Below are 25,333 nucleotides of genomic sequence, written 5' to 3' on the forward strand. Positions count from 1 at the left end.
TATTTTCCCCACCAGAATGCCAGTCCCCGCTGCTGCACCAGCACAATGAGGTGAGGTGCGGGGTTGTGCCCCCATCACATGAGACAGGCACGGGCACCATCTTGCCTTCCCCTCCATGTGGCAGGGGCCAGCCAATAAGGGAAAGAGGCAGGCCGATTAGGTTCTGGAGGCCTCCATTCTGAGCAGTCGCTCTGCAGCTTGGCACCCTCCCATTCACCCTGTACTCAGTGAGGGATAACCTGTCACCTGCGGGGGCTAAATAGGATTTTTTTTTTTTTTTTTTGAGCCAGATTGGCACTAGGCACGGCCTTTTTTTTTTGGCCTACGTTTCACTCAGTACTTTGGGTTTGGGTCATAGGTAGGCATTGAAGGAACCTTTCACTTGACAGGAGAGTGCAGGTGTCGGCTAGGTAGTTTGATTAACGGTGTTCGGCTGGGGGGCCATTTAGGGTGAGAGGGACTGAGGAGCAGCCCTTCAAGGTTTTTGAGGCCCAGAGGGTTGGGAATGGCCCCCACTCAGGGGGTGGCTCAACTCACCAGCTCAGAGTTGGGCAGCTTGAGTTGGGTGTGGGTTAGGTTGCCCCCCCCCCCTCAGCAGGGGAAAGCCTTGCAGTGAGAGGAAGTCAGGGGCTGGTGCCTGACCAAATCAGTACCCAGCGCTTCACTTAGTTGGTGTGGGACGGCCCTCTCTAGGAGGTGGATCCACATGGAAGGGAGTGCCTGCACTCTGGTTAATTAGGTACCTCATTGCAAGTCTTATTCTGCTATACATAAATAAACATTGCCATTTCTAAATAGTGGCCCAAATATTCATATTTGTCTGCAGTTGCCACTGGCTCGTCTGGTGGATACTCAGGGATGGGCCTTCTCCATTGCTGCCCCGAGGCTTTGGAAGACACTTCCTGCTGAAATAAGAACCTCCCCATCTCTTACAACTTTTAAAAGGGCAGTCAAGACACATTTGTTCACCCAGGCTTTCAATTAGATACTGTTTTAATTGTTTAATTTTTAATCATTTTAGCCTTTTAAATTTAAAATTGTTATAATGTTTTAACCTTTTTATTTGTTGTTTTTGTTTTGTTGTAAACCACCCAGAGACTTGTGTTTTGGACAGTATACAAATATGTTAAACAAACAATTAGATAAATAAATATTCTGCAGTGTGATATGGGCGGTTCTGAGCCACCTGCACTGCTGCAGGCGCCTAAGGAACTGTCGGTGATCTTGCCCAAGAGCACAAACACAAGAGCATGCCCACATTTCAGGAACACTACTTTATAATGTAAGCAGTGCTCCCAGTGTGGACACACTACTTTTAAGTTTTTGCACTCTTACACGAGACTGCCTGTGATTTGGAGCCTGTAGCAGCGTGAGTGGCACAGAACCATGTTATGATGCGGAATATATTGGCCACTGTCTTTTGCTTCCTTTTGTCATGTCCATGTTCAAGCATGGCCCGTTACATGGGTAGCTTTTATTTGCCTTCTCTACTAGCACTTCTGGCCAACTTCAGATCTTTTCTCTATATATGGAGAGATGCCACACTAAAGGCAGAAGGCCTGAAAATGCAGCACACCCAGCTGGCAAAATGTATCTGTGGCGCAGTGCATGTTGGTCCCTCTTGCACTGGAGCACTATGGTCTGATTTATTCAAATTATTTGTGTCTTGATGTGGTGCAAAAAAATGGATTGGACTACAAGCCAATCAGTTTCTTTCCAGTGCTACAGTTGCAAAATTCCACATGAGCCCTAATAAACAAGTATGTCAATAACATTTAATGTCAGAGGAACAACATCTGGACACTGTCCCTCATTTGTTTATCATTTCTGTATTTCTTTGAATTAAACAAAGTTGGCCCATTACCACAGTTAAAACCAACAAAAACAAAACCCACAATCCCATATGGCTGAAGAGTTCACTGTCCTTCAAATCACTTACATATTCATGCTAATGCTGCAAGCTAGTCTTAATGGCTCCAGATGAGACAAGATATGATTGATTCTTGTTTGCATTTTTATTATTTGCTTATTTTTTAAAAATGACAGAAAGGAGAAAGGTGCTTACTCTAGAACTTTTAGCACATGCAAAAAAGATGTTGGAAAAGATGTTATAAAAGGAAAAGTGGGAAGGAATTACCATACTACTTATATGTCTGTCCATCACACCAGTTTAAATTCTTTCCTAATAGCCACTTTTCACATTTTTTAAATGTACCCCTAAAATGTAATGTGTGAATGAGGCCAAGATGTGTTTGGAATGTCTTGTATCAAACAGGTACATCCTGCAAATATCCAGGATTAGCTGCGCCTCTTGTTGAGTTTATGGGTGCAAGTGGTAAATTTGTGTTTGTACTACATAATGCATGGAAAGCATTAAAAAGGATGCATCCTTTAAACTCTGGACTGAATGAACTCTCTGCTAAACCCATCCAACTGGCTGAGGAAGAATGTGTACCAGCTAATTTGAAGAACCACAGTGAAACACCTAAAGTAATTTTAGTGACATGTTTTCTTATTTCCGAACTCTGGATCTAATTTGTGTATTACTGTATATAACAAAAGGTAGTTTTGTATGAAATGAAGGCTGATTTTTAGATGCTTCTATATATGGGGGCGATTCTCACAATCTCCAGGAGCAGGTAGGTGGGGAAGGCTCCAAAGAGCTTACCTTCCCTGCAGACTATAGAAGGACTGGTGGTAGGAGCGTGCTCTGTGCTCCCACATGAGCAGCCCTGCTCCGTGAAGCACAGAGCAGGGCAGAGGGATCCGGGTCTGGAACTTGTTGTTCCAGCCCCTGGAGGTACTCCAATGCACCGCATGAGTGCCCTATGCATTATGGCGACCCCCCCCAACGATGGGCGGGCACCGATCAGTTCTTCAGCATAAGCTAAAAGCAGCCAGCGCTGGTACACACGATCAGGTAAACAGGCACATGGTCAAGTAACCAATCAGGTAAACAGCGCTCACTCTCTTAACCTAATTTGGCGGCTACCCTAAGTGGGTTTGCCACCAAGGTGCCTCCAGGAGCTGCTCAGCTCCCACCGGTTCTTACAGGTAGCCAAGCCCAGGTTTGGATGCCCTAGCCTGGTCTTGGCTGCTCATGAGAACAGCCTCATGAACTGCAAATATAACTGCAAACACAAGCAGATTATGGTTGCTTTTGATGCCAGCAGCCACTCACCTGGTGTCCCCTTTCAAAACCTACAAGAATCTAATTGTAAGATGGGACCTCCTGACCATCTCCTGTAGGCTTTGGAAAGACTGTGGGCAAGGAGGACAACTGCTGGCAACCTACCCTCCACACCCCCTTCTCCCTTTAAAGCGTGCATAGGGGTAGGGCACGCCCCAGAATTTGGCCCCTACTTTGGATTGCCCAAATAAAAGGATAAAAGGGGAACCAAGTATACCATCTTGAGCTCCTTGAAGAAAACACAGGATAAAAATATGAGATAGACAATTGCCTTCTGAGAACGTTCATAAGAACAAAGTCAGAATTTGCATGGGCTCCTGCTTATTCTTCTGTATTCACAAGATTCCATTCCTAAGTTAATCATTCCAATGAATGTTAAAAATAGGGACCTTTTCAAAATGGTTGCATTCCTTCTAAAGCCCTCACATAAATACTGGAGATGCTTCAAAGCCAAATGACTAAGCATGTGGATTTTAAACCATTTCATAACTTCAGGTATAGCACAATTAAAAAAACAAAAATACAAAACTAGATTCAGATATATGATGGCCTTATAACACAGGAGTTTATTGTCCTGTAGACTGTTTTCCTACTGTAATATCCAGAAACAGATGTGCTGACAGTACTAATTCCACATGATTTACGGTTTAATCAAGTTGGAAAACACCAGCCATTTTATTTTATTGCAGCAATTTTGTGAATGCTGCCCAGGTCTGTTCACAGGTCACATCTACAAAATAACTTCCTTATATGTTGCTGTATCTTATCAGGAATGGTTCCATTCAGAATGGTTTTTTCAACAAAAAACCCAGAACTGGATTCTTCATGCTACTGGAAGTGAGGGAAATGTAAGGCACATCAGCACAGTAAAGCAGAAACTGCCAGTAATAAGAAGCATCTTCAGTTTGGAATGAATGTTTAACAAAAAGCAACAAATGCCAATATGAGACTACTTCTGGTATCCTGACCAGGTGCTAAAAGAATGTCTCAGGGCTGTGACAGTGCCCCTTGCTTGGGGCCAACATACATATTAGAGTTGCTGGATAAAGTAATCTTAGCTTTCCCCAACGCCTTACTTGCCCAGCAGCACAACGAAGTTCCTCCTTCAGAATCTGCAAGTGGAACTATACATGAAGTATGTCACTGTCATCTCGTTGTCCATGGAGGACGTCCCTATAATGAGGACGACTGTTCAAGCAGCAGTTATACAAAGCGAGAATTACCTCTGGCTCATAAAATCTAAAAAGTGAAACCAGATGCTGAATATCTCTCTTGGGTCGGAAAATGGTCAACTACATGTTACAGGCAAAGTGTTTCTGTTATTCTTCCTTCAATTTTCTCCTTTCATTTATTGCTGGCCTATAGAAAAGCTGCCAGTTACGTGAGACTATGAATGTAATTCCTTTAATTGAATAACCTTACTGTTTGAGTATTAATATACTAATTAAATTCAGCCTTAGTGTTCCAGCTTTTGAAACATGATTACTTCTCCTCAGTTATTTTGAAAGGCAGTCTGAATTCCAAGCAGAATTTTCTTACACAATGGAGGAGAAACAACTTTAATTAAAAGTAAGAAAGGTGCATTAACTAAATACTTCTCAACACAAGACTCTAAGAGTGGATTCACAGAGTAGTGTAGTAGTTGCCACCAGAAAACGGAAAACAGAAGTCCATGTAGTTGTATAACTACATGGAGAGCTGTTTGCACAAAGCTCACATGGGAAGCCCACAACTACCCATTTACTTGAGATGATATTTTTCATGCCTTTCCAACAACCCAAACCCCCATATTCCTAGTGAATACATGACCTGGGCTTAAGACTGAAATTGTACAACCAGTAAATGCAGCTTAGTTTCACTGGAGTCTGTTGTCTTATGGACACATATCTGGGAGCAGGGTTGCTAGACAAATGTATTTAGATGGCACATGGTCTTTGGGAAAGGGGGCATACATTCTCTAATGGTCCAGCTATAGCATGAAGACACCACTGCACAGGCTCCAACTGTCACTATGTACCAGGGACTGTTTTTATGTTCTGAAATCTGTCACTGGTAAATCACTGTCCCTATCTTGTCTCTTTTTTGGGCGGATACTTATTCAATCTTATTCATGTGAATCACTGGAGTTCTTCAGAATTCAACTCCTTTGCCAGAATCTCTAGAAACTAAATCAAGTGGGTGGGCGGATGCAATCCAGCCTTAAGTAATGTTTTGTAGTGGGTGGGGGGCTTGGGCAGTAACCTTTGGTATGATATTACAAGTGTACCCCTGTTTTAATCTGCAAAATATTGGAGGGTATGGGCTTGGCTCATCTGCTTTGGTAATCTGGAATAATGGGTTCTGCCGTGCACTTTATTATCTGCTTTCCATCCTAAATTTTTTTTCATTGTATTTTATTTGTGGCATAATTGCAGTCCGGATGTATTTATTTAAAACATATATATCCAATGCCTTCACAAAAAGTTTCAGAATGGAACTTACAAATGTGAAAATTAAAAATAATACCACCACCAACAATATAACATACCTATCTAAAATCTTTAACTTTCAGGATCTTTCTAAAAAGGATCCAGAAACTTTTAGAAAAGCTTTATTTTTGAAAAGTTTTCTTAAATAAAGCAGTCATTGTATGCCGTGCCTCCCGGGTTGCTTGGCCATAATCCTACATATTCACAGGTCTTTCCATACTTACATTGGTGAAAGGTTGGTGGGGCATGCCACTCACGCTTAAAGTAGGCCTGTCCCTGTAACCTACCTAAATGGAAGGCTGCTACATAAGCCGGAAGTGATCTGTCTGTGGCAAATGACTTTTCATTGCAAAGCTATGAAAGCATTCAACTGTTCCGGCAGAACCACACCACAATGGCAGAGTAGATCACCAACAGGTGGTGTGGGTGTAAACATTCTTATGTATGAGGATTTGCCATCACAAAACATTCTATAAATGTTTTTTGTATTTTAGTCTTTTTGGTGGAATAGGAAGTCTCTCTTTATAATAACTTCATGTTAACATATGGAGTACTGAAATTTTTACGATTTTTATTTGTTGTGTAATGTAATTTTTTTTGAATGGATATTCTTTGCAGTTTTATTAAGTTGTGAGAGGATTTTACTTTGAAATGTTTTGATGTACCTTACAGCACTTTTCTTACAAACGTTTGTGTTTAAAGGATGCATCCCCCCACCCAGCTAAAAGCTGGTGCCTTATCTGGGGGCAGTTAAATGTGCTAATAGATGGTGAAAGAGGCACAGTTGGGGCCTGAAAAGTTACAAGGGCAATTTTAAGTTTAAGGCAACTGTCAAGAAGATCTTAATATTTTACCTAAGGTGCCAAAATCCTTAATGGAAGCTCTATTTTCCACGTACAGTATGTCATTTTGGATTAAGTTTCACTTGATCTGAAATATTTACAGGATGGTGTGACAGTCCTTTGTGAGTATACATGCCTTCTTTAAGCTCATGCATGAACAATCTAAGCCTACATAATCAATGTGGCACCTCAATTCACACAACATTCCTGTAATTGTTCCTGGGATTCTGATTCCTGACCAATTCATTCTTATTTCAAAAACTGTGCCATTCATACTGGCAAAGAATGATGCTAAAAGGGGTACAGGAGATTTTTGCAACAGTAAATCAACAATTTTTTTCACAATGTTACTTGATAGGTGCATTACCAGATGACATTTAATGGTCTTCCTATATCTTGAATAATATAACTGCAAACACAGGCAGATTAAAGTTGACACACTAAGGCTATTCTCAGGAGCAGCAAACAGGGTAATCCCAGGAGCCCAGCTGTAACCCTCGCACAAACCTGACAGCAAACATAGGAGTACATGGCCAAGCCTCAGCAGGGAGCCTGCAGGACAGAGAATTACAATTAAGGGCTTGATTTCAGGGCAGGCAGCCACAGCTTGCATTGTTGATCCTCCAGCCCTGCCCCTGGTGGTGGCAGCAGCCCCCTGAGTGGCCAGGGGTGATCACGTGACCTATGAAGGCCACTCAGAGGGCTCCAAGCTGCAGCTTTGCTTTGCAGCTCCCTGACGGGTGGGTCCCCAGAACCAGCAGTTAAGCCCTTCCTGGCAACCCCAGCACTGCCAAAAGGATTGAACTTTGTCCTCATGCCCAAGCAACCCCTGCTTATGAGGCAGGGATGGGATGGCAGGGGAGAAGGGAGCATCAGCAGCTGCCAGCCAGCCTCAAAGTAAGAGCCAACATGTGCACAAACCCACACCCAAGCACACACTCCAGAACCAGGAAGGAGAAGGCAAATGCCCCCTAGTCCTCAATCTTACCCCCACATCTGCAGCCAGCTGCTGCAGCTTCAGCCATGTTCTGGTGGCGTAACTGCTGCCAGATGTCCAATACTGTATAGGAGACTGTTGGGTTTGCCAAGCAAATGGATGGGGCTCAGGCCCCCTGCTTTTTGGGGAGCCCCAGAGCCACTGGGAGCTAATCCGTGGTCTCTTATCCATGGAGGAGAGAGCTGGTCTTGAGGTGGCAAGCATGAATTGTCCCCCTTGCTTAACAGGATCCACCCTGGTTTGAATTTGAATGGGAGACTACATATGAGCCTGTACACATATTTCCCTTAGGGGATGGGGCTGCTCTGGAAATGGCAGCTGCATGCTTGAATTCAAAAGGTTCCAAGTTCCCTTCCTGCCATCTCCAGTTAGGGATGAGAGAGACTTCTGCCTGCAGCCTTTGAAAAGCTGCTGCCAGTCTGTTTAAACAATACTGAGTTCGATAGACCAATGGTCTGACTTGGTAGAAAGCAGCTTCCTATGTTCCTTTTATCTCTTGAGGCCATTTGCAGGATGCCTGCCACTTTTGTTTGTTTGTTTGTTTGTTTATTTGATTTCTATACTGCCCTTCCAAAAACGGCTCAGGGCGGTTTACACAGAGAAATAACAAATAAATAAGATAAATAAAATGGATCCCTGTCCCCAAAGGGCTCACAATCTAAAAAGAAACATAAGATAGACACCAGCGACAGCCACTGGAGGGATGCTGTGCTGGGGCTGGATAGGGCCAGTTACTCTCCCCCTGCTAAATAAAGAGAATCACCTTGGTAAAAGGTACCTCTTTGCCAAGTTAACAGGGGTTAACTTTAAGAATCCTTGAGCAAGTGCTCAGTGCGGCGGTCATCTGTTGCTAGGCAGACTTCTGCCGAGCATTTTGCTCACTTTAGAGGGCAGCCCCCTAGCCCACACTGGTATCCAGACTCTATGGGGCTCTGAAAAGAACAGGAAAGGGCTGGTGTCAGAGCTCAAGCAGCCGCCCCGTGGCTCCACATGAGCACTGGGAGGGGTAGGCAAACTCCTCTGCCTGCTAAACCTCATTTTAGAGGTGGGGCTGGGAAACGGGTGGCCCAGTTTTAAAGACGCGCAGCTAGAGGGCTTGCCGATGGTTCACACAGGAATGCTGAGCCCACCTTCAGGCCTTTAAGCAGCCCTGTTTTTGATGGCTGTGAGAATAGCCTCACTATTTAAAAGTTTATCTCAAAATGATCTTTGATTATTCCATAAGGAAGTAGATTGCATTCAGCAGGGTGAAAACAAACTACTTTTGATTCAGCGGGCAGTTGGACTAGGACCGGAAAGACCTGAGTTCGAATCCCCATTCAACCATGAAAATCATTGGGTGACTCTGGGCCAGTCATGTCTCTCTCAGCCTAACCTACCTCACAGGGTTGCTGTGAGGCTAAAAATGGCATGTACACCGCTCTGAGCTCCTCGGCAGAAGAGTGGGATATAAATGTAAAAATTTAAATAAATAAGAAAGAAAGAAAGACACACCAGAATCTGACTCTGGCTAACAATTTGAGAAGCACCTTCCTAAACAACAACCATATCCACACTTTCTTCTATGTTCCCTTAGTGTCATCTGCATAGCTTTTATCCCATCTCATCCATTCCATTTTTCTGCCCACTCTCTTATCTACTAGTACAGCTGTATCTTATTTTCATGATTCTGACTTTCCTATTTTCCTGCATTACACATCGTGCTTTCACTTGAGTTCACTTCAGTTATTCTGCAGAGACAATATCACTAACCACAGATTTTAATCAAAATCATTCTTCCTGATGTTTCACATGCCTGTTGGATAGAAAAGAGCTAGAGGCATGCAAATACCCAAATAGGATATTAATAGCAGGTGAGGACACCTGTGATTCATATTTTAATTTTTCTTTCTTGCAACCCTGCTGCTCTGCAAAGCAAGAGTTGCTGTATGGAGTTCCACAAGGCTCCATACTGTCTCCAATGCTCTTTAACATCTACATGAAACCGCTGGGAAAGATCATTAGGAGATTTGGTGTAGGGTGTTATCAATATGCTGATGACACCCAAATCTATTTCTCCATATCCATCAGGAAATGACATAATTTCCCTAAATGCCTGCCTGGAGACAGTGATAGACTGGATGAGGGATAACAAACAGAAGTTGAATCCAAATAAGTATGAGGTAGTGATTGTGGGGGGTTCAAGACCCAAGAGACGGATTTGATTTGCCTGTTCTGGATGGGGTTGTTCTATCCCTGATATATCAGGTACATAGCTTGGGAGTGATCCTGGATCCAAAACTGTCTCTGGTTTCTCCAGGAGTGCTTTTTATCAGCTTCAGCTGATACTTCAGCTATGCCCATTTATGGAGGGAAATGGCCTTAAGACAGTAGTACATATGATGGTACCTCCAGGCTTGACTACTGTAATGCACAGTGTGTGGGGCTGCCTTTGTACATAGTCCAGAAACTACAACTGGTACAGAATGCAGCAGCCAGTTTGGTCTCTGGGACAACCCAAAGGGACCATATAGCACCAATTTTTCAAAATGGTACAGGCTGCCGATATGTTCCTGAGCAAAATATAAAGTGCTGGTTATTACCTATTGTTTTCATTTATTTTTATATTGTAATTTGGATTATGTACACCACACACACACACCCATGTGTGTGTGTGTGTGTGTGTGTGTATCTCAGGCGGTATATAAATATGATAGATAAACAACTACAGGTTACTCACCTGTAACTTTGGTTCTTCTAGTGGTCATCTGTACTTCTACACAAATGGTCTATGTCCCTGTGCAGAGACCTCATTGGAATCTAAGAAGCTCAATTCTCCTGCTCTGGGTGGGAACTGCGCCCCCAGCCACTATATGAGGCTGCGCCACTCCTCATCCCCTCAGTCACGGAGTCCAGCTTCAGTGAACCACGTGGGGAGGACGGGAGGGTGTGTAGAAGTACAGATGACCACTAGAAGAATCAAAGTTACAGGTGAGTAACCTGCAGTTCTTCGATGTGGTCTATGTCTTCTACACAAATGGGCGCATAACAAGCTAGCACCCGAGGAGGGAAAAATAAAAGCAAATATAATCTGCCGGAATTTTTTATTTCAGAAACAGGTACATCAACTGAAAAGCGACTGCAGGACACTCCTGCCAAACACAGCATCATTCCATGCCCTGGCATCAATAGCATAATGACGAATTAACAAGTGGGGTGAAGCTCAGGTGGCTGCCTGGCAGATAATGTCCAACGGGACCGCCCGATCAAAGGCCACAGAGGCCACCACGGACCTAAGAGAATGTGCCTTAACTGTTGCAGGCAACTGTTTATGAGCCAACTGATAACAAAGCTCAATTGTGGAAACAATCCACCTAGAGATGGACTGGGCCGATACCTGTAGACCTTTACGAGGCCCATCATAGAGAACAAACAAGGAGGAAGATTTCCTCCACTCAGCAGACCTCTGAACAAAAAAGGACAACGCCCTTCAAATGTCTAAACGGTGCAACCTCCTTTCTGCATCCAATGAAGGATTTGGAAAAAACATCGCTAACATGAGCGGGGATGAACGGTGAAACATGGACACCACTTTGGGCAGGAACTTAACATCTGTCTTGAGCACTACCTTATCTTTATGGAACTGAAGATACAGCTGGTCAGCCCTTAGGGCCCGTAACTCACTTACCTGGCAGAGGTAATGGCCACTAAAAAGGCGACCTTCCAGGTCAGAAGGCGGGGATCAATTGAAGCCAATGGTTCAAAAGACGTCCATAGTAGACCAGCCAAGACTACTGATAGGTCCCAAGCCAGTGACATAACCAGATCGTCTGGGAACATGTGTGTTAAACCCTTCAGGAAACTCTTTACTACTGGGTCTTTAAACCAGGAAGCCAGGTCAGAAGGGGAACATACCACAATGGCAGCCAAATACACCTTAAGGGATGAAGTCTTCAAACCAGATTCCTTAAGGGACAATAGATAATTACATACATCTTGTACAGATGGATTGAATGCATCAAACCCAAGCTGGGAAGTGATGGAATGAAACAGGTCCACTTGTGATCATACGACTTCCTTATGGACTGCTTTCTAGCAGCAACCAAAACTTCCTTAAGTCTTAACGGGAAGTTGACAGGACCCGCAATGCAGTCAGATGACGGGATCGAACGTCCAGGTATAGCACCCATCCCTGTTCCTTAGACAGCAGGTCTGGCAGGGCAGGCAGGTGTCTCCAGTCCACCGCCATACGCAGCCGAGTTGGAAACCAAGGCCTCCTGGGCCACCATGGGCGATCAGGATTTCCCTGGCCCAATCAACCCTCAGTTTGCGCAGGACCCTTGGGATGAGAGGAAATGGAAGAAACAAGGACAGGAGAGGGCCTGTCCAGGACATGACCAAGGTGTTGCCCAGAGAACGCTCACCCTGCCTGCCCCTGGAACAGTAGAGGGCACACTGCACATTGTCCTGAGAAGCAAACAGGTCCAGAGTTGGGACCCCCCCATATGTCACAAACACGTCCCTCAGATCCCCCCCCCCATTTGTGTGAGACCACTGTCATCCTGCTCAGACTGTCTGCCTGGACATTCAAAACTCCCTGGATGTGAACTCCCTGGGGTGACACTGCATGTGCTACATACCAATGCTGTAGATCCAAGGCCAGAAACAGCAGGTTTTGCCACTGTGTTGTCCGTTTGTATCTACACTAAATGACCCCCAATCAGGGGCAGAAAGCCTTTGAGAGCGTTGAAAATGGCCAACAGCTCCAGATAATTGATGTGCCTGGTCCTTTTTTCAAGTGACCAATGCCCGTTCAGACGAAGCCTGTCCAGGTGTGCTCCCCAAAACACAGGTGTGCTCCCCAAATGGTCCGTCGTGACCATTCAGCTGGCTTGAGGGGCTTGGAAAGGAGTACCGACACCCAAGTCCCGCAACTCTGTCCACCACTCCACCGTCACCCGCACCCAAGGAGAGGGTGTGTGCTCGAGATGGCCAGGGTCCTGAAGGAGATCAAACACATCCAAAAACCACCTCTGAATGATGCACATCCACAGATGTGCTTGAGGCAGAATGTATGTCCTGGATGTCCTGTGTCCCAACAGGCACTGCACGGAGTTCATGGTTTGTGGGCCCCCAACTAGGAAGGTGGCCGCCAACTTCCGGAGAGTGGTTATACGGCCCATAGGAAGGAGGACCTTCTCCAAGTTTGTGTTGAATATCAGCCCAATGAACTGATTTTGCCGAGAGGGTTCCAACTGGGACTTTTTGAAGTTTATCTGGAAACAAGCTCCTGCAGTGTCCACCACGATCTCGAGGGCGTCTAGAACAGCCTGCCTGGTGTAGGCTATGATCAGCCAACTGTCCAGTAAGGCAGCACCTACACGCCCTGCTCCTGCAGGAACACCACCGCTGGGGCCAAACATTTCATAAAGACCTTGGTGCGGTCATGAGGCCAAATGGCAGGGCCTTGAATTGATAGGGGATCCCCCCAATCTGAAAACACAGGAAGCACTGATGCTGCGGCTAGATTGACATGTGGTAGTACACATCTTTTAAGTCCAGCAATACCATCTACATGCCTTTGTCCAGGACAGAAATAATGGTTGGTACCAACAAGATCCAGAACCTTTTGTACGCCAAATATCTGTTCAGAGCCCTGAGGTCTAGTATAGGCGCTGGCCACCATCTGGCTGTGGTACCAGAAAGTACCGGGGAGTAGAACCTGGGACTGTCTGGGTTGATGACTTGCTGGATCACGTCCTTTTCCAGGAGGGCAGTCACCTCCTGCTCTAACTCTGGGGTGCAACGAGTCACCACAACCCCAGATACCGTCCGTGTCCTGCAAAACTCCAGGGCATAGCCCAGACGTGTGATCGTGAGGACCCATTGGTCTGTAGTCACTTTGTCCCCGCTCACCAAGAATGGAGACAGACAAGTCCTGGAGCGTCTCAAGTCATTGTTTCTTCTGAGGGATACACGCAGGGGCGTAACTATAATAGGGCAAGGAGAGACAGTTGTCTGGGGCCCCACTGCCTTGCCCCCCCCCAAGGCAAGTCACATGACTGACTCCCCCAGCCGTGCACCTACCCGGGCTTCCTTCAGTTGTATTCATCCTCCGAAATTGATGTGAGTGTTAAGACCTGGAGCTACCAGAACAGCATGTCTTTCTGTAGTACCATTAAATGTCTTGCATCGTCCACAATTTACAAGACCTTTAAAAAAATAATTTAGGATGATATTCTATTGTGGCACATAGGAGATAGATAGATAGATAGACAGATCTATGCTTTTTGTTACCACTATTTTTCAGCCTCATTTAAGACTTCTTTAGTTCATGAGCTGAACTTCAGTGAGGGGGGTGCATTTTAAAATCTTGTCTCTGGGCCCACTACAACCTTGTTATGCCCCTGGATACGCAGGTGCTGTTTTTGGAAAGCCAGCTTACAGGGCTGGCCTCCAGATTTGTATTTATGTTGGAACTTAGTGCCACAAAAGGACCGTTCCGAAGATGACTGCTGCTGGGAAGGAACCTTTAGTGACTGGTAGGGCAATCACTTGGCCGTCCTCTGCAATTTACTAGTAGGCGAAGCATAAGACATGGAGCGTGCTGTGCTCCTCAGCTTCTGCACCTTCAGTAGCATATCGTCCGTTTGCTCATAAAATAGGCTAGAGGCTTCAAAGGGCGGGTCCTCAATCCTAGATCGGGCCTCATAGTGCAGTCCTGATGACTGCAACCACGCATACCTTCTGAGTGCCACCAACTTAGCCGCACATTCCACCGAATGGCGGGCAGAATAGTTCTTTTTTGGCCACTTGAATGGCCTCTCTGGCAAATGACTTGGCCGGATCTCTCTTATCTTGTGGGAGAAGGTCCAGAAATGGGCTTATCTTCTCCAAAAAAATTATATCGGGCATTATAAGCTTGGTAATTTGCCACCCTTAGGTGTAGCGCTGAGGTAGAGTATAGTTGCCTCCCGAAAGAGTCCAACTTTCTGCCATCTGTATCACCTGGTGCCGACTAGCCGTGGCCTCTGGTTCTTTGAAGGAACACCTCTATGACTATTGAATTTGGGGTGGGGTGATTCTTCAAAAAGGACATATCCTCACCCAATTACACCTGATAAAAACTTTCCAGATACCGGTTGGGCTGAGAGAGTGTGGTCGGCTTCTTCCAATGATCTTTTATAACTTTCAGTAATGCTGGTTTTAGGGGCAGAGAGGCTGGTACCTTGGCTTCGGTATCGATGAGGCTGAACAGCAGGTCAACCTCTCCTTTCTGTTGATTGATTACCCAGGTTCACGCCCAGGGCAGAAGCCATTCGTGTCACATGCGCTTTATTCAGTTTCAGATCTTTTGACAGGGAGATCGGTTTCGAGTCTGACTGGACATCGAGTGGGGACAATCCCAGATAAATCTCCTCCAAAGCATGTGAGCTATCATCGCTCTCATAATTGGGTTCCAGATGAGCCAAAGAGTCTTGTGCCGTGGGCATCGACCCCGAGGGGGAGCCCAGGTTGTCATCTTGAGCATTCAGTATCAAAGCGATCTGGGACATCACCGGTGCTGAAGGGGCTGGTTTGCAATGCTCAGTATGGTCTCTTGGGGAGCGTTGAAGTGAGCATGAATGCGGCCTCCCTTCCAAATGCGCGGGGGGCTCTCGCCAACCCTTCATCGCCAAGGGTTTCTCATATGCGAGATCCTCTGAATAACGGGACCCATAAAGCGGGGGAGCATAGTCAGAGTACTCAGACTGGTAGTCCCCTTGGTATCGATTGCCTGGCTTAGTGTCAAGGCGCCACGCACCAAACAAAGGATCAACTGCACTCAAGGGGGAGCGATACTCTGATGTTCGATATTGATCCTGATAAGCTTGAGCACGGTGATCCCAGGAGTATGTTGAGGAATGCTCCTCCGAACCCCAATAGGTACTTCTGTCTCTAAGCGGAACATGTTCCTGTAAGCCCCAATGGGAAGACCATCACCTAGGCATCCTAGGAGCATCCACTGCAGGCCTGGTTAGAATATACCTCCTCTGAAGAAGGATATCCCGGTTCCTCTGTTGCCATCGAAGGCTCCCTACTAGACCAATTACAATAGCTGGTCACGTTGAGGGCTTCTGTGGTCACTGGTGAGCTAGGCCGCTTCGATGATTTTTGCACCGTGCAATCCAATGCCACCTTAGCCTTCTTGGAAACAGGCACCACCAATGCTGGAACCTCTTCCACCTTCTTCTTTTTAGGTATAGGAGGGAGATGAAGACCCGCCAGCAAGTCTCAATGTAGTTTTAGCTTCTTCTTTTTCAGCTTCGGTACCGATTCAGACGGATCTGTAGAGGACTTAGGTACTGTGGATGCTGGGTGCTGAGGATGATCTTCCGAGCGCAAGAGCTCACTCAAAGCTGCCAATGGTATAGTGGCCAAGGGCGTCGATACCGGTAGTGAAGGTGGGACTTCAGTTTCTGCAGCAGCAGATACCACATGCTCCAATTGTCCCGATGAGGCCATCTTCACTGACCATTTCCGAGACAAGGCTTCTGATGATCGGAGAACCAGTTCCCACAGGGCTGCATGCAGGCAAGAAGCCCTATTTTTGTGAGCATGCTTTGTGAACATTTGGCAGTGTAGACAAGTCTCGACAATGTGGGGTCCCCCCAGGCACAATAGACACTCGGTATGAGTATTGGGGGAAGGGATCTTAGATCCACAGTGAATTTCTTAAAGTTGGTCGTGCCCGGCATGCACACCAAAGGCTGGCCGGCCACCACGCCCTGTCCCAGCTGGGATCGGAGTTCCAAAATAAGGGGAAACCCGCAAAACTAGATCACAAGGAACGAAAAATGCTACTATGCGAAGAAAGAAGGATAAACAATGAGAAAAAAACCAAATAAGTGAGGAGAAAAACAACAAGGGAATATCTTAATCCTACTCGTTGAGAAGCTGCAAACTCCATGATCTTCACTGAAGCGTGGACGAAGAAAGACTGAGGGGATGAGGAGTGGCGCAGCTGCTGCATATAGCGGCTGGGGGCGGGGTTTCCACCCAAAGCAGGAAAATACAGCTTGTTGGATTCCGACGAGGTCTCTGCACAGGCACATAGCCCGTTTGTGTAGAAGACAGAGAACACGTCAAAGAAACTCTAAATCTCTCCCTCAGTGTGTACAGAAGTGCACCTAGGTAATTTTGGAGCCTGAACCTAAAGGCCTTTGGAGGCCCCACTCCCCTGCAAATTAAGCATCATCATGCTCGGCTGCATGTCCACACCACCCAGGACAAGAGGATTTGGGGGTCCCCAGGGGCTGTGGAGGTCCTGGACCTTGGCCCGAAAGTCCAGGGCTAAGAGCACCTCTGAGTGTGCATGTGAGAGAATGGGAACAAAGTCAGCAGTGGATCAAAGGGAACTGAAGGAGATGTGTTTTCCTAAAGCAGAGCATGCAAACACAGGAGATGATGGAAGAAATATAGTTGAGAGATCCTGAAAGGTAAAGTCCAGGAGCTGGTACATGATCAGGAAACAATTCAGCAAAGCCTTAAGAAAAGGTACCACACCTCATTCCTTCAGAGGTTTCACAGTATTTATGCTAAGAAGAAATCCACCTACTGTGACTTACACACAAAGGATAAGAAACCAATCTTGATTAAGTTTTGTAGAAAAATACACAACATTACTAGACAGTGAGGTGTCTGCATTCTTTCTTTGCTGTTGCTATTAATACAATGATGCATACAATTGCATTACAAATACCTTTTAACAGTACAATAGTGGTTTTTTGGTCCTGTATGAATCAGCCACAATTCTTAAACAAACAAGAGCAATGAAACCATGAATCATGCTTATTGACTAGCCAAGGTGCACTATTCCTGGAAGCTCTGTTTGAGCCAAAAAGTTGCTAGACACCGATTTGTCTTTTTTCTCTCACTCAACTTCAGTTATAGCACCTATTCATTTTTGAACAGACTAAAAGGACCGGCTACTTCCTTTTGGGATATCAAATACCTCTTGGGCTTATTTTTTGCATTCTGGAAAGGTTATACCAATTAGTGAAGTAAACATCATATTAAAAGCACTGCACTGGAAATTTTTGGTAAAATCTTACATGCGTTGTGTGCCTGCCTATTCTTTTACACTTTGTTTGATCAGCTCATGTGATCACTAACTCAATAATACAGAAATGCTTAGCTGACATTTTAAAAGCTCTTTTTTCTGAACATTTGGTTTCATTGAGGCTGCAAACCATATTGGACTTTATTGGACCATGAAATACTACTTACATTCATAGATCCTTTGGTGCCTTGTGATAGCCCAATTCACACTTGGGCTAACAAATCTCCAAGGGGAGGGAAGACACCATGTAAAGCAGTCATCTATAACATCTCTGTATGTGCTCATACTGAGCCCATCATCTGAAGTGTGTTTGGCTGGGGCATGGGAGAAGGCCTTTTTGGTGACTATAGAACTTCATCCAGGGTGAGGCCCAGCAGGCTCCTTTTCTATTGGCTGATGCTGTCAGAATTAAAACAGTTTTTCTCCCTATAGGGCTTTTAGTCTCCTTTGCTGCTGGTTTGGGTTTTAATCTCCCTGGCTGGCTCTTTGGATTTCTAGACTGTTTTTATCTGCTGCCCCTGTCTTGTTTTTAATGTTTTATAGTTCTTGTTTTTATTTGCGTTGATATTCAGGTCTTCCACTAAGGAGCCAGAGTGGTGTACATGATTCTGTTTATCCGCACAAAAGCCCTATGAGGTAGGTTAGGATGAGAGATAAGTGACTGGCGCAGAGTCACCCAGTGAGTTTGATGACTGAAGGGGGATTTGAATTTGGGTCTCCCCATTCCTAATCCAGAACTATCCACTGCATCATGCTGGCTTGCTGCAGCTCTGCTCTCCTTTTCAGCACCAAAGCTTTTCCACCTTTGGTGCTGAAAGGAAAAACACAGATGCAGCAAGAGAAGGGCCAGTGAAAATGGAAGCAGTGCATGCTGCCTGTTACATGGAGCAATGGTCCACTTTGACCCCAGGACAAGGACAGAGTGACAGACAGCTGGAAGCTGAAGAGGCACTGGGGCATCATCAGCACAATACTCTGGCCCAGTGGGTGTGGCTGACAAGGAGAGGGTGAGGTTGCATCAGTGCTGGGCTTGCTCGAGGATAGGGACATTATGACTAGCCTGGAGCAGTAAGAGGCAACAAAACACCTCTCCATTGTATCTCTCAGCCCTGTTTCCCATCTCTAAAATATAAAAAACTCTGAGTTATAACAAAGACAGTTATATTGTACTTACGTATAATCTCTCCCTATATATAATTCTCCTGGGTGTGCCTTCGAATGTGTGTCCCAGCGCCCAGCTGATTGGCTGGGCGGCGGATGTGCCTGATTGGCTGAGGCACACCCAGGACGCGGAGGCCAGAGGTGGTGGCGGGCCTGGCCACAGAGGCCAAAGGTGGTGGCAGGCCCGGCCCGGCCAAGGAGGCAAGGCCCAGGAGGGGGGAAAGAAAGGGGGAGCAGAAGTGGCGGTGGGGAGGAGAGGCGGCTGGGCCCGGAAGCAGAGACTGGGGCAGAAGGTGGGGGAGGGGAGAGGTAATTGCCAGCCCCAAAAAGCGCACAGATGCTCTGTGTGAGGTTGGCTAGTATGTACTATTGTACATAACAGAGACAATTATGATTGTGCTTAAATGATTGCACAGGCAAAATACAAAGTGTTGTTATTACTTTCAAAGCCCTGAACAGCTGAGGTCTGTGAGATGCTAGCTATGATGTATATGGATGGACAACCTGAAAAACTACAGGTTGTCCATCCATATACATCATAGTTACCTCAGAGAACGCCTTCTTCTGCATGATCCCCACTACACATTAAGGTCATCTGGAGAGGTCCACCTGCAATTGCCACCAGTAAATCTGGTGGTGACTCAGTATCAGGTATTCTCTGCAGTTTCTCCTAGGTTGCAAAAAGCACTCCCCACATGAATCTGAGCCTTAGCAACATCACTGGCCTTCAAGAGAGCCCCTAACACTTACTTCGTTGGTCGGGCCTTCCAGGGTTTTAAAACTGTTTTAAACCTTTATATTGTTTGGGATTCTGATTGTTTTGTTGGATTTAATTGACTATGTCTTTGCTTTGTTGTTGTGAACCGGCCAGAACAGATAGATGGGGCAGTATAGAACTTACATACACACATGTATGCATATATACATACATGTAAGTAAAATATCTGCCAATGAAAACCTCAGTTCGAATGTCTTTATTTAATTCCAAATGCCACTGTGTCTCTTGGTATACTTGGGAAATGGCTGTAGTATTTTGCATATGTCTATTGCAAAATAGCGGTAATTCCAATGGAAACTCAAAATGATAAAATATATGTGACAGAAGTTCAAACTTCAGCCAACTGCTGTCTGTCACTATCACTGCAAATCATCAAGACTGGTAAAACAGATTCTACACTGCATCAAGTGGCTTACCAAAAGGTCCTCCAATGACCTCTGTGGTGGAGAGTTTTATATTATTAAGTGCTGGCTGGAAAAACAGAAACTGATACTGATGTGATCTGGCCTTAATTGTGCACATTTGGGGCAGCCAGGAATGCTTTAAGGAAACCAAAACAACAATAAAAGTAAATTAAATATATAGCTACAGGCCACAGATGGCTACAATTCCTGCAATCTGGTTTTCCAGTATAATTCTGGCAAGTTAGTAACTATGCATGGCATAATGAATGATGCTATGTCTGAGTATGTGTACTACAAACATGTCACACTTATTTAAATGTTCCTATTGTCTAACTAGGAACATTTAAATAAGTGTGACATGTTTGTAGTACACATACTCAGACAGGGCATCATTCATTATGCCATGCAATGAATGATGAACTATGATGAATGATGAACTATGCAATGTTCCTATTGTCTAACTCCCCCCCAAGTCTTGCTATGCTGCCTCATTGTGGTGGTGGGGTGTTCCTGGGAGAGATGAGCAAAGTATGCCAGGAGGTATACCTCCAGTAGGGTCACCCAAAGTGTGAAGGTCATCCCAGCTGCCCAGCTAAAGCAAGCAGGAACCTATATTGGGCAGCAGCGATATAGGAAGGTGCTGAAGGTGGATGATCACTTCAGTGACAACGACATCAGCATCATTTCATACTGTGCGGGAGAAGGCAATGGTAAACCACTCCTGTATTTTACCAAAAAGCCCACATGGATAGACAAAATGGAATGAATGTCGATGTAGAGCCAGATGATGGGCCTTTCAGGTTGGATGGTACGCAACATGCTACAGAGGAAGAGCTGAGGATCTCTATGTAATGCCAGATGATGGGCCCCTCAGGTTGGATGGTACTCAACATACTACTGAGGAAGAGCTGAGGATCTCTCAGAGTATCGATGGTGTTTATGGTGTTTTAGTTAGACTAAAGCCTTTTGAATGTCTAACAGCTGATGTTGCCGTGCAGGAAAAGAAAATCCGAAGCTGCAAAGATAAAATTACAATGGGAACGTGGAACCTAAGAAGCACGAATATTGGAAAGTGCGACACAGTGAAAGATGAAATGAATCAACTACAGATTGACATCTTGGGCACCAGTGAATTAAAATGGACTGGAATGGGACACGTTCAGTCAGAAAATCATACCGTTTACTACTTAGGACAAGAAAACCAAAGGAGTAACGGTGTTGCTTTCATAGTCAGGAAGGATATAGCAATGACAGTACTTGGGTACAATGCGGTCAGTGACTGACTAATATCAATTAGATTTCATGGACAACCCTTTAACATGACAGTTCTTCAAGTCTGTGGACAACTGATAGAGAAGAAGAGGAAGTTGATGAGTTTTATGCTCAAGTCCAGTATGAAATTGACAGAACATGCAAGCAAGATGTGATGCTGGTGGTTGGAGACTGGAATGCCAAAGTTGGAAAAGGTAAGGAGGAAAACACAGTCAGCCTATATAGCCTAGGAAACAGAAACAAAGCAGAACAACTTAATCATTTCTGCCAAGCAAATGATCTCCTCATTGCTAACACATTCTTCAAACAACCAAAGCAGCGCCTATACACATGGACATCACCAGAGATGGAGTACACAGAAATCAAACTGATGACATTATTGGTACAATGAAGTGGAAGAGCGCAGTTACAACAGCAAAGACATGGCCGGGGGGTGATTGTGGAAACTTATCACGAACTGCTCATGTGCAAGTTCCAAGTCAAGCTAAAGTGGAAAAACAAAGCTATCCAGCTTTCACGATATGATCTTGAGAATGTTCCCACCATTTTCAAGGAGAACATCAGGAACCGCTTTGAAGTTCTGAACCTCATTGATAGGGAACCAGAGGAATTGTGGAATAAAATCAAAGAAGTTGTTAAGGATGAATGTGAAAAGAGACTGCCAAAGCCAAGAAACAGAAGAAAACAAAATGGATGTCAGAACAGATGGTGGAAATTGCCCAGAAGAGGAGAAAAGCCAAAGTCAAGAAAGATAAGGACCTTAGGAAGGAAGGGAATTTCAGAAAGCTGTTAGAAGAGAAAAAGAGCAATACTACAATGACATCTGTAAAGACATTGAGGGTTGAAATAAACATGGAAAAACAAAGCAAGTTTTCCAAAAGATCTCTGAACTCAGAGGGAGGTTCTAACCTTGAATTTGTGTGTTAAGGGATGCCAAAGGACAGATAGTAACTGATTCAGAGAAGATCAAACAGAGATGAAAGGAGTATATTTAAAATCTGTAAAGCAGGGAAATCAACATCCAAGATACTCTAGAAGAAATTCCCTACTTGCAAGAACCTCTAGTACGGGAAGATGATCAACACTCAGGTCATTACCAAGTTGGAAGGCTACAGGAATTGATGGCATAGCTACATATATATGGCAGGCAACAGAAGAATCAGTCAAGACTAATCAAATTATGCCAGCAAATCTGGAGAACGACACAGTGGCCAACAGATTGGAAGAGGTCAGTCTACATACCCATACCAAAGAAAGGAGAATGAACAGATTGCACAAACCATTGCACAATATCCTTAATTTCACATGCCAGCAAAATAATGCTCAGGATCATCCAACACAGATTAGAGCCCTACATGGAAAGAGAAATGCCGGGTGTTCAAGCTGGTTTCAGAAAAGGTCGAAGAACAAGAGACATCATTGCTGATCTTGACCACGTCAAATTGTGGAATATCCCTAGGAAAATGGGCATCCCATAACATGTAATTGTTCTCACAAGAAACCTATACACAGGACAGGAAACCACAGTCCAGACAGAACACGGTGAAACAGACTGGTTCCAGATCGGCTAAGGAGTAAGGCATGGCTGTATACTTTTTCCTTCTCTATTCAGTTTATATGCTGAACATATACTGAGAGAAGCTGGATTGGAAGAAGATGAGTGTGGTTTTAAATTTGGAGGAAGAAACATCAATAACCTGCACTACACTGATGACACTCTGATAGCTGAGAATGTGGAAGATCTGCAAGCTCTAGTAATGAAAGTCAAGGAGCACAGTGAAAAAAATGGGACTACAATTAAATGCAAAGAAGACTAAACTAATGACAATGGGTACAGCAACCAGCCTCAGAATTGATAATGAAGATATTGAAGTGGTCTATAGCTTCTGTATTTTAGGATCGACCGTCAACAGTAAAGGATCCAGCAGTCAAGAAAGACTAGCACTTGGTAGGGTTGCAATGAAGGCCTTGGAAAGGATATGTAGATGCCGTGACGTGTCTACACCTACAAAGATTAGAATCATTCGGACAATTGTTTTCCCTGTAACACTCTATGGATGTGAAAGCTGGACTTTGAAGAAGTGAGATAGAAAAAGCATTGACGCTTTTGAACTTTGGTGTTGGAGAAGACTTTTGAGGATACCATGGATAGCCAAGAAAGCAAACCAATGGATCATCAATGGGTGGATGGACTTGATTACAACAATGGACTTGATTACAAGTGATTACTTGATTACAACAATGGACTTGATTACAATGGACTTGATTACAACAATGGACTTGATTACAATGGACTTGATTACAAGAGCCCCTGGTGGCGCAGTGGTAAAACTGCCGCCCTGTAACCAGAAGGTTACAAGTTCGATCCTGACCAGGGGCTCAAGGTTGACTCAGCCTTCCATCCTTCCGAGGTCGGTAAAATGAGTACCCAGAAATGTTGGGGGCAATATGCTAAATCATTGTAAACCGCTTAGAGAGCTCCGGCTATAGAGCGGTATATAAATGTAAGTGCTATTGCTATTGCTATTGCTACAACAGCAGTGAACGCACCACTGAGAGACCTTAAAGGCCAAGCTGAAGAGAGATCATCCTGGAGAGAATCTATCTATGTGGTCACTAGGAGTCACTAGGAGACACCAACTTGATGGCACTTAATCAATCAATTGTCTAACTAGCCTAACGTTCCTGATTCAGCAGGAAAATGGGGGAGGGGCCTCTCTTGATTTTGATGGTGTATAAACTGGTAGTGCAAGCAAGCGGATTAATAAAATGAACTAAAATTGAGCTGACAGTTTAGATGCTAGAGTCATAGATAGTGGGAGGAAATGCAGGCATCAATGGCTACATTGCTGTGCCTGTTTGCTATTTCTGCTACTAAAACCTGGTAGTGTGATTAAGCCAAAGATAAGCATAAATATTTTATTGGTTTTAAAAGGAAAATTACACATGTGCTTTAATATCTCCATTGAAACCAATTGGACTTAAACATGCTTATCTATGATTAGATTGTACCGTGGGATATTTTGTTCTTGTTTTCTGCACAATCTCGTTTCTCCAGCTGTTTCATATTGGTTTAGTTCTGTGTAGGGGGCAAATTACACTATATTAAATGTTTAGTATAAAAAACAACAACTTTAAATAGCAGCCATGGGGGGCCCAGTCATGAATGGGACTGTGGCATGTGGGTTGGGAGGGAGTATTTAACCTTATCCCACTGTGCTGTGGTCTTGATTAAAATTGTGCCCCAAAACTGCTATTAGCCATTGAAGGGAACACCCTCTGGTATTAGATATTTGGGGAGGAATAAACATTCTAATCTATTTTACAAGATTAAAATATCACTTTTGGTTCACTTCTTCACTTCTTCAATAAGCACATCTTGTAATGGCAGGTTTAATATAATTTGTACACTGCACTGCGAACAATTCTGGTCACCATATCTAAAGAAGCACGTTGTAGAACAGGAAAAGGTGCAGAAGAGGGCAACCGAGGTGATCACAGGGGCCTAGAGTACCTTCCTTATGAGGCAAGACTATAACACCTGGGGCTTTTTAGTTTAGTTTAGAAAAAAGACGATTGCTGTGAGACATGATAGAGGTCTATAAAATCATGTATGGTGTGGAGAAAGTGGATAGAGAGGAATTCTTCTCCCTCTCACATAACACTAGAACCAGGGGTCACCCCATGAAATTGATTGCCAGGAAATTTAGGACCAACAAACGGAAGTACTTTTTTTCTGCCACAAGACGTGGTGAAGGCCAACAACCTGGATGGCTTTAAGAAGGGTTTACCTAACACAAAATCCTGTGTGTGTTTACTCAGAAGGAACACCCACTGTGCTCAATTGGGCTTTCCCCCTAAGAAGTTTATCAATTCTATTGGACATCGACTGTCCTGAAAGTTCAAAATTTGTCAGAATAATTCATGACCTATGATTTCCATATTACTGTATTTCGGATATTTCCCCTACATTTTTTTCTTTTACAGAGAAAAGCATGTTTAAAAATTAATTTGAGAGTCACTGACTCCATTTTTAAAAGTTGTAAAGTAGAGACAACATTTAGCTTATATTATGGTCATATTTCATTTTATACCTGGTTATTTTTTGAAGTGACAGAATAATAAATATGATTTTTTTAA

At 44.4% G+C, this 25,333-nt stretch overlaps 1 protein-coding gene across 4 annotated transcripts in view; it reads right to left on the minus strand.

Moving 5' to 3' along the window:
• The window catches only part of KIF6 (kinesin family member 6), a 352,942-nt gene that overhangs the window by 71,112 nt on the left and 256,497 nt on the right, over positions 1 to 25,333 (minus strand). For 2 of the 4 annotated variants that reach the window (XM_053305319.1, XM_053305332.1), the window contains exon 16: positions 7,008 to 7,052. The exons of the other annotated variants lie outside the window; for them this stretch is intronic. In XM_053305319.1, the coding sequence (XP_053161294.1) occupies positions 7,008 to 7,052 (45 nt within the window). The remainder of the gene's footprint in view (positions 1 to 7,007; positions 7,053 to 25,333) is intronic. 4 annotated transcript variants of the gene reach the window in all.

This window comes from Hemicordylus capensis, chromosome 1 (assembly GCF_027244095.1).
Source record: "Hemicordylus capensis ecotype Gifberg chromosome 1, rHemCap1.1.pri, whole genome shotgun sequence".
Classification (NCBI taxonomy): domain Eukaryota; kingdom Metazoa; phylum Chordata; class Lepidosauria; order Squamata; family Cordylidae; genus Hemicordylus; species Hemicordylus capensis.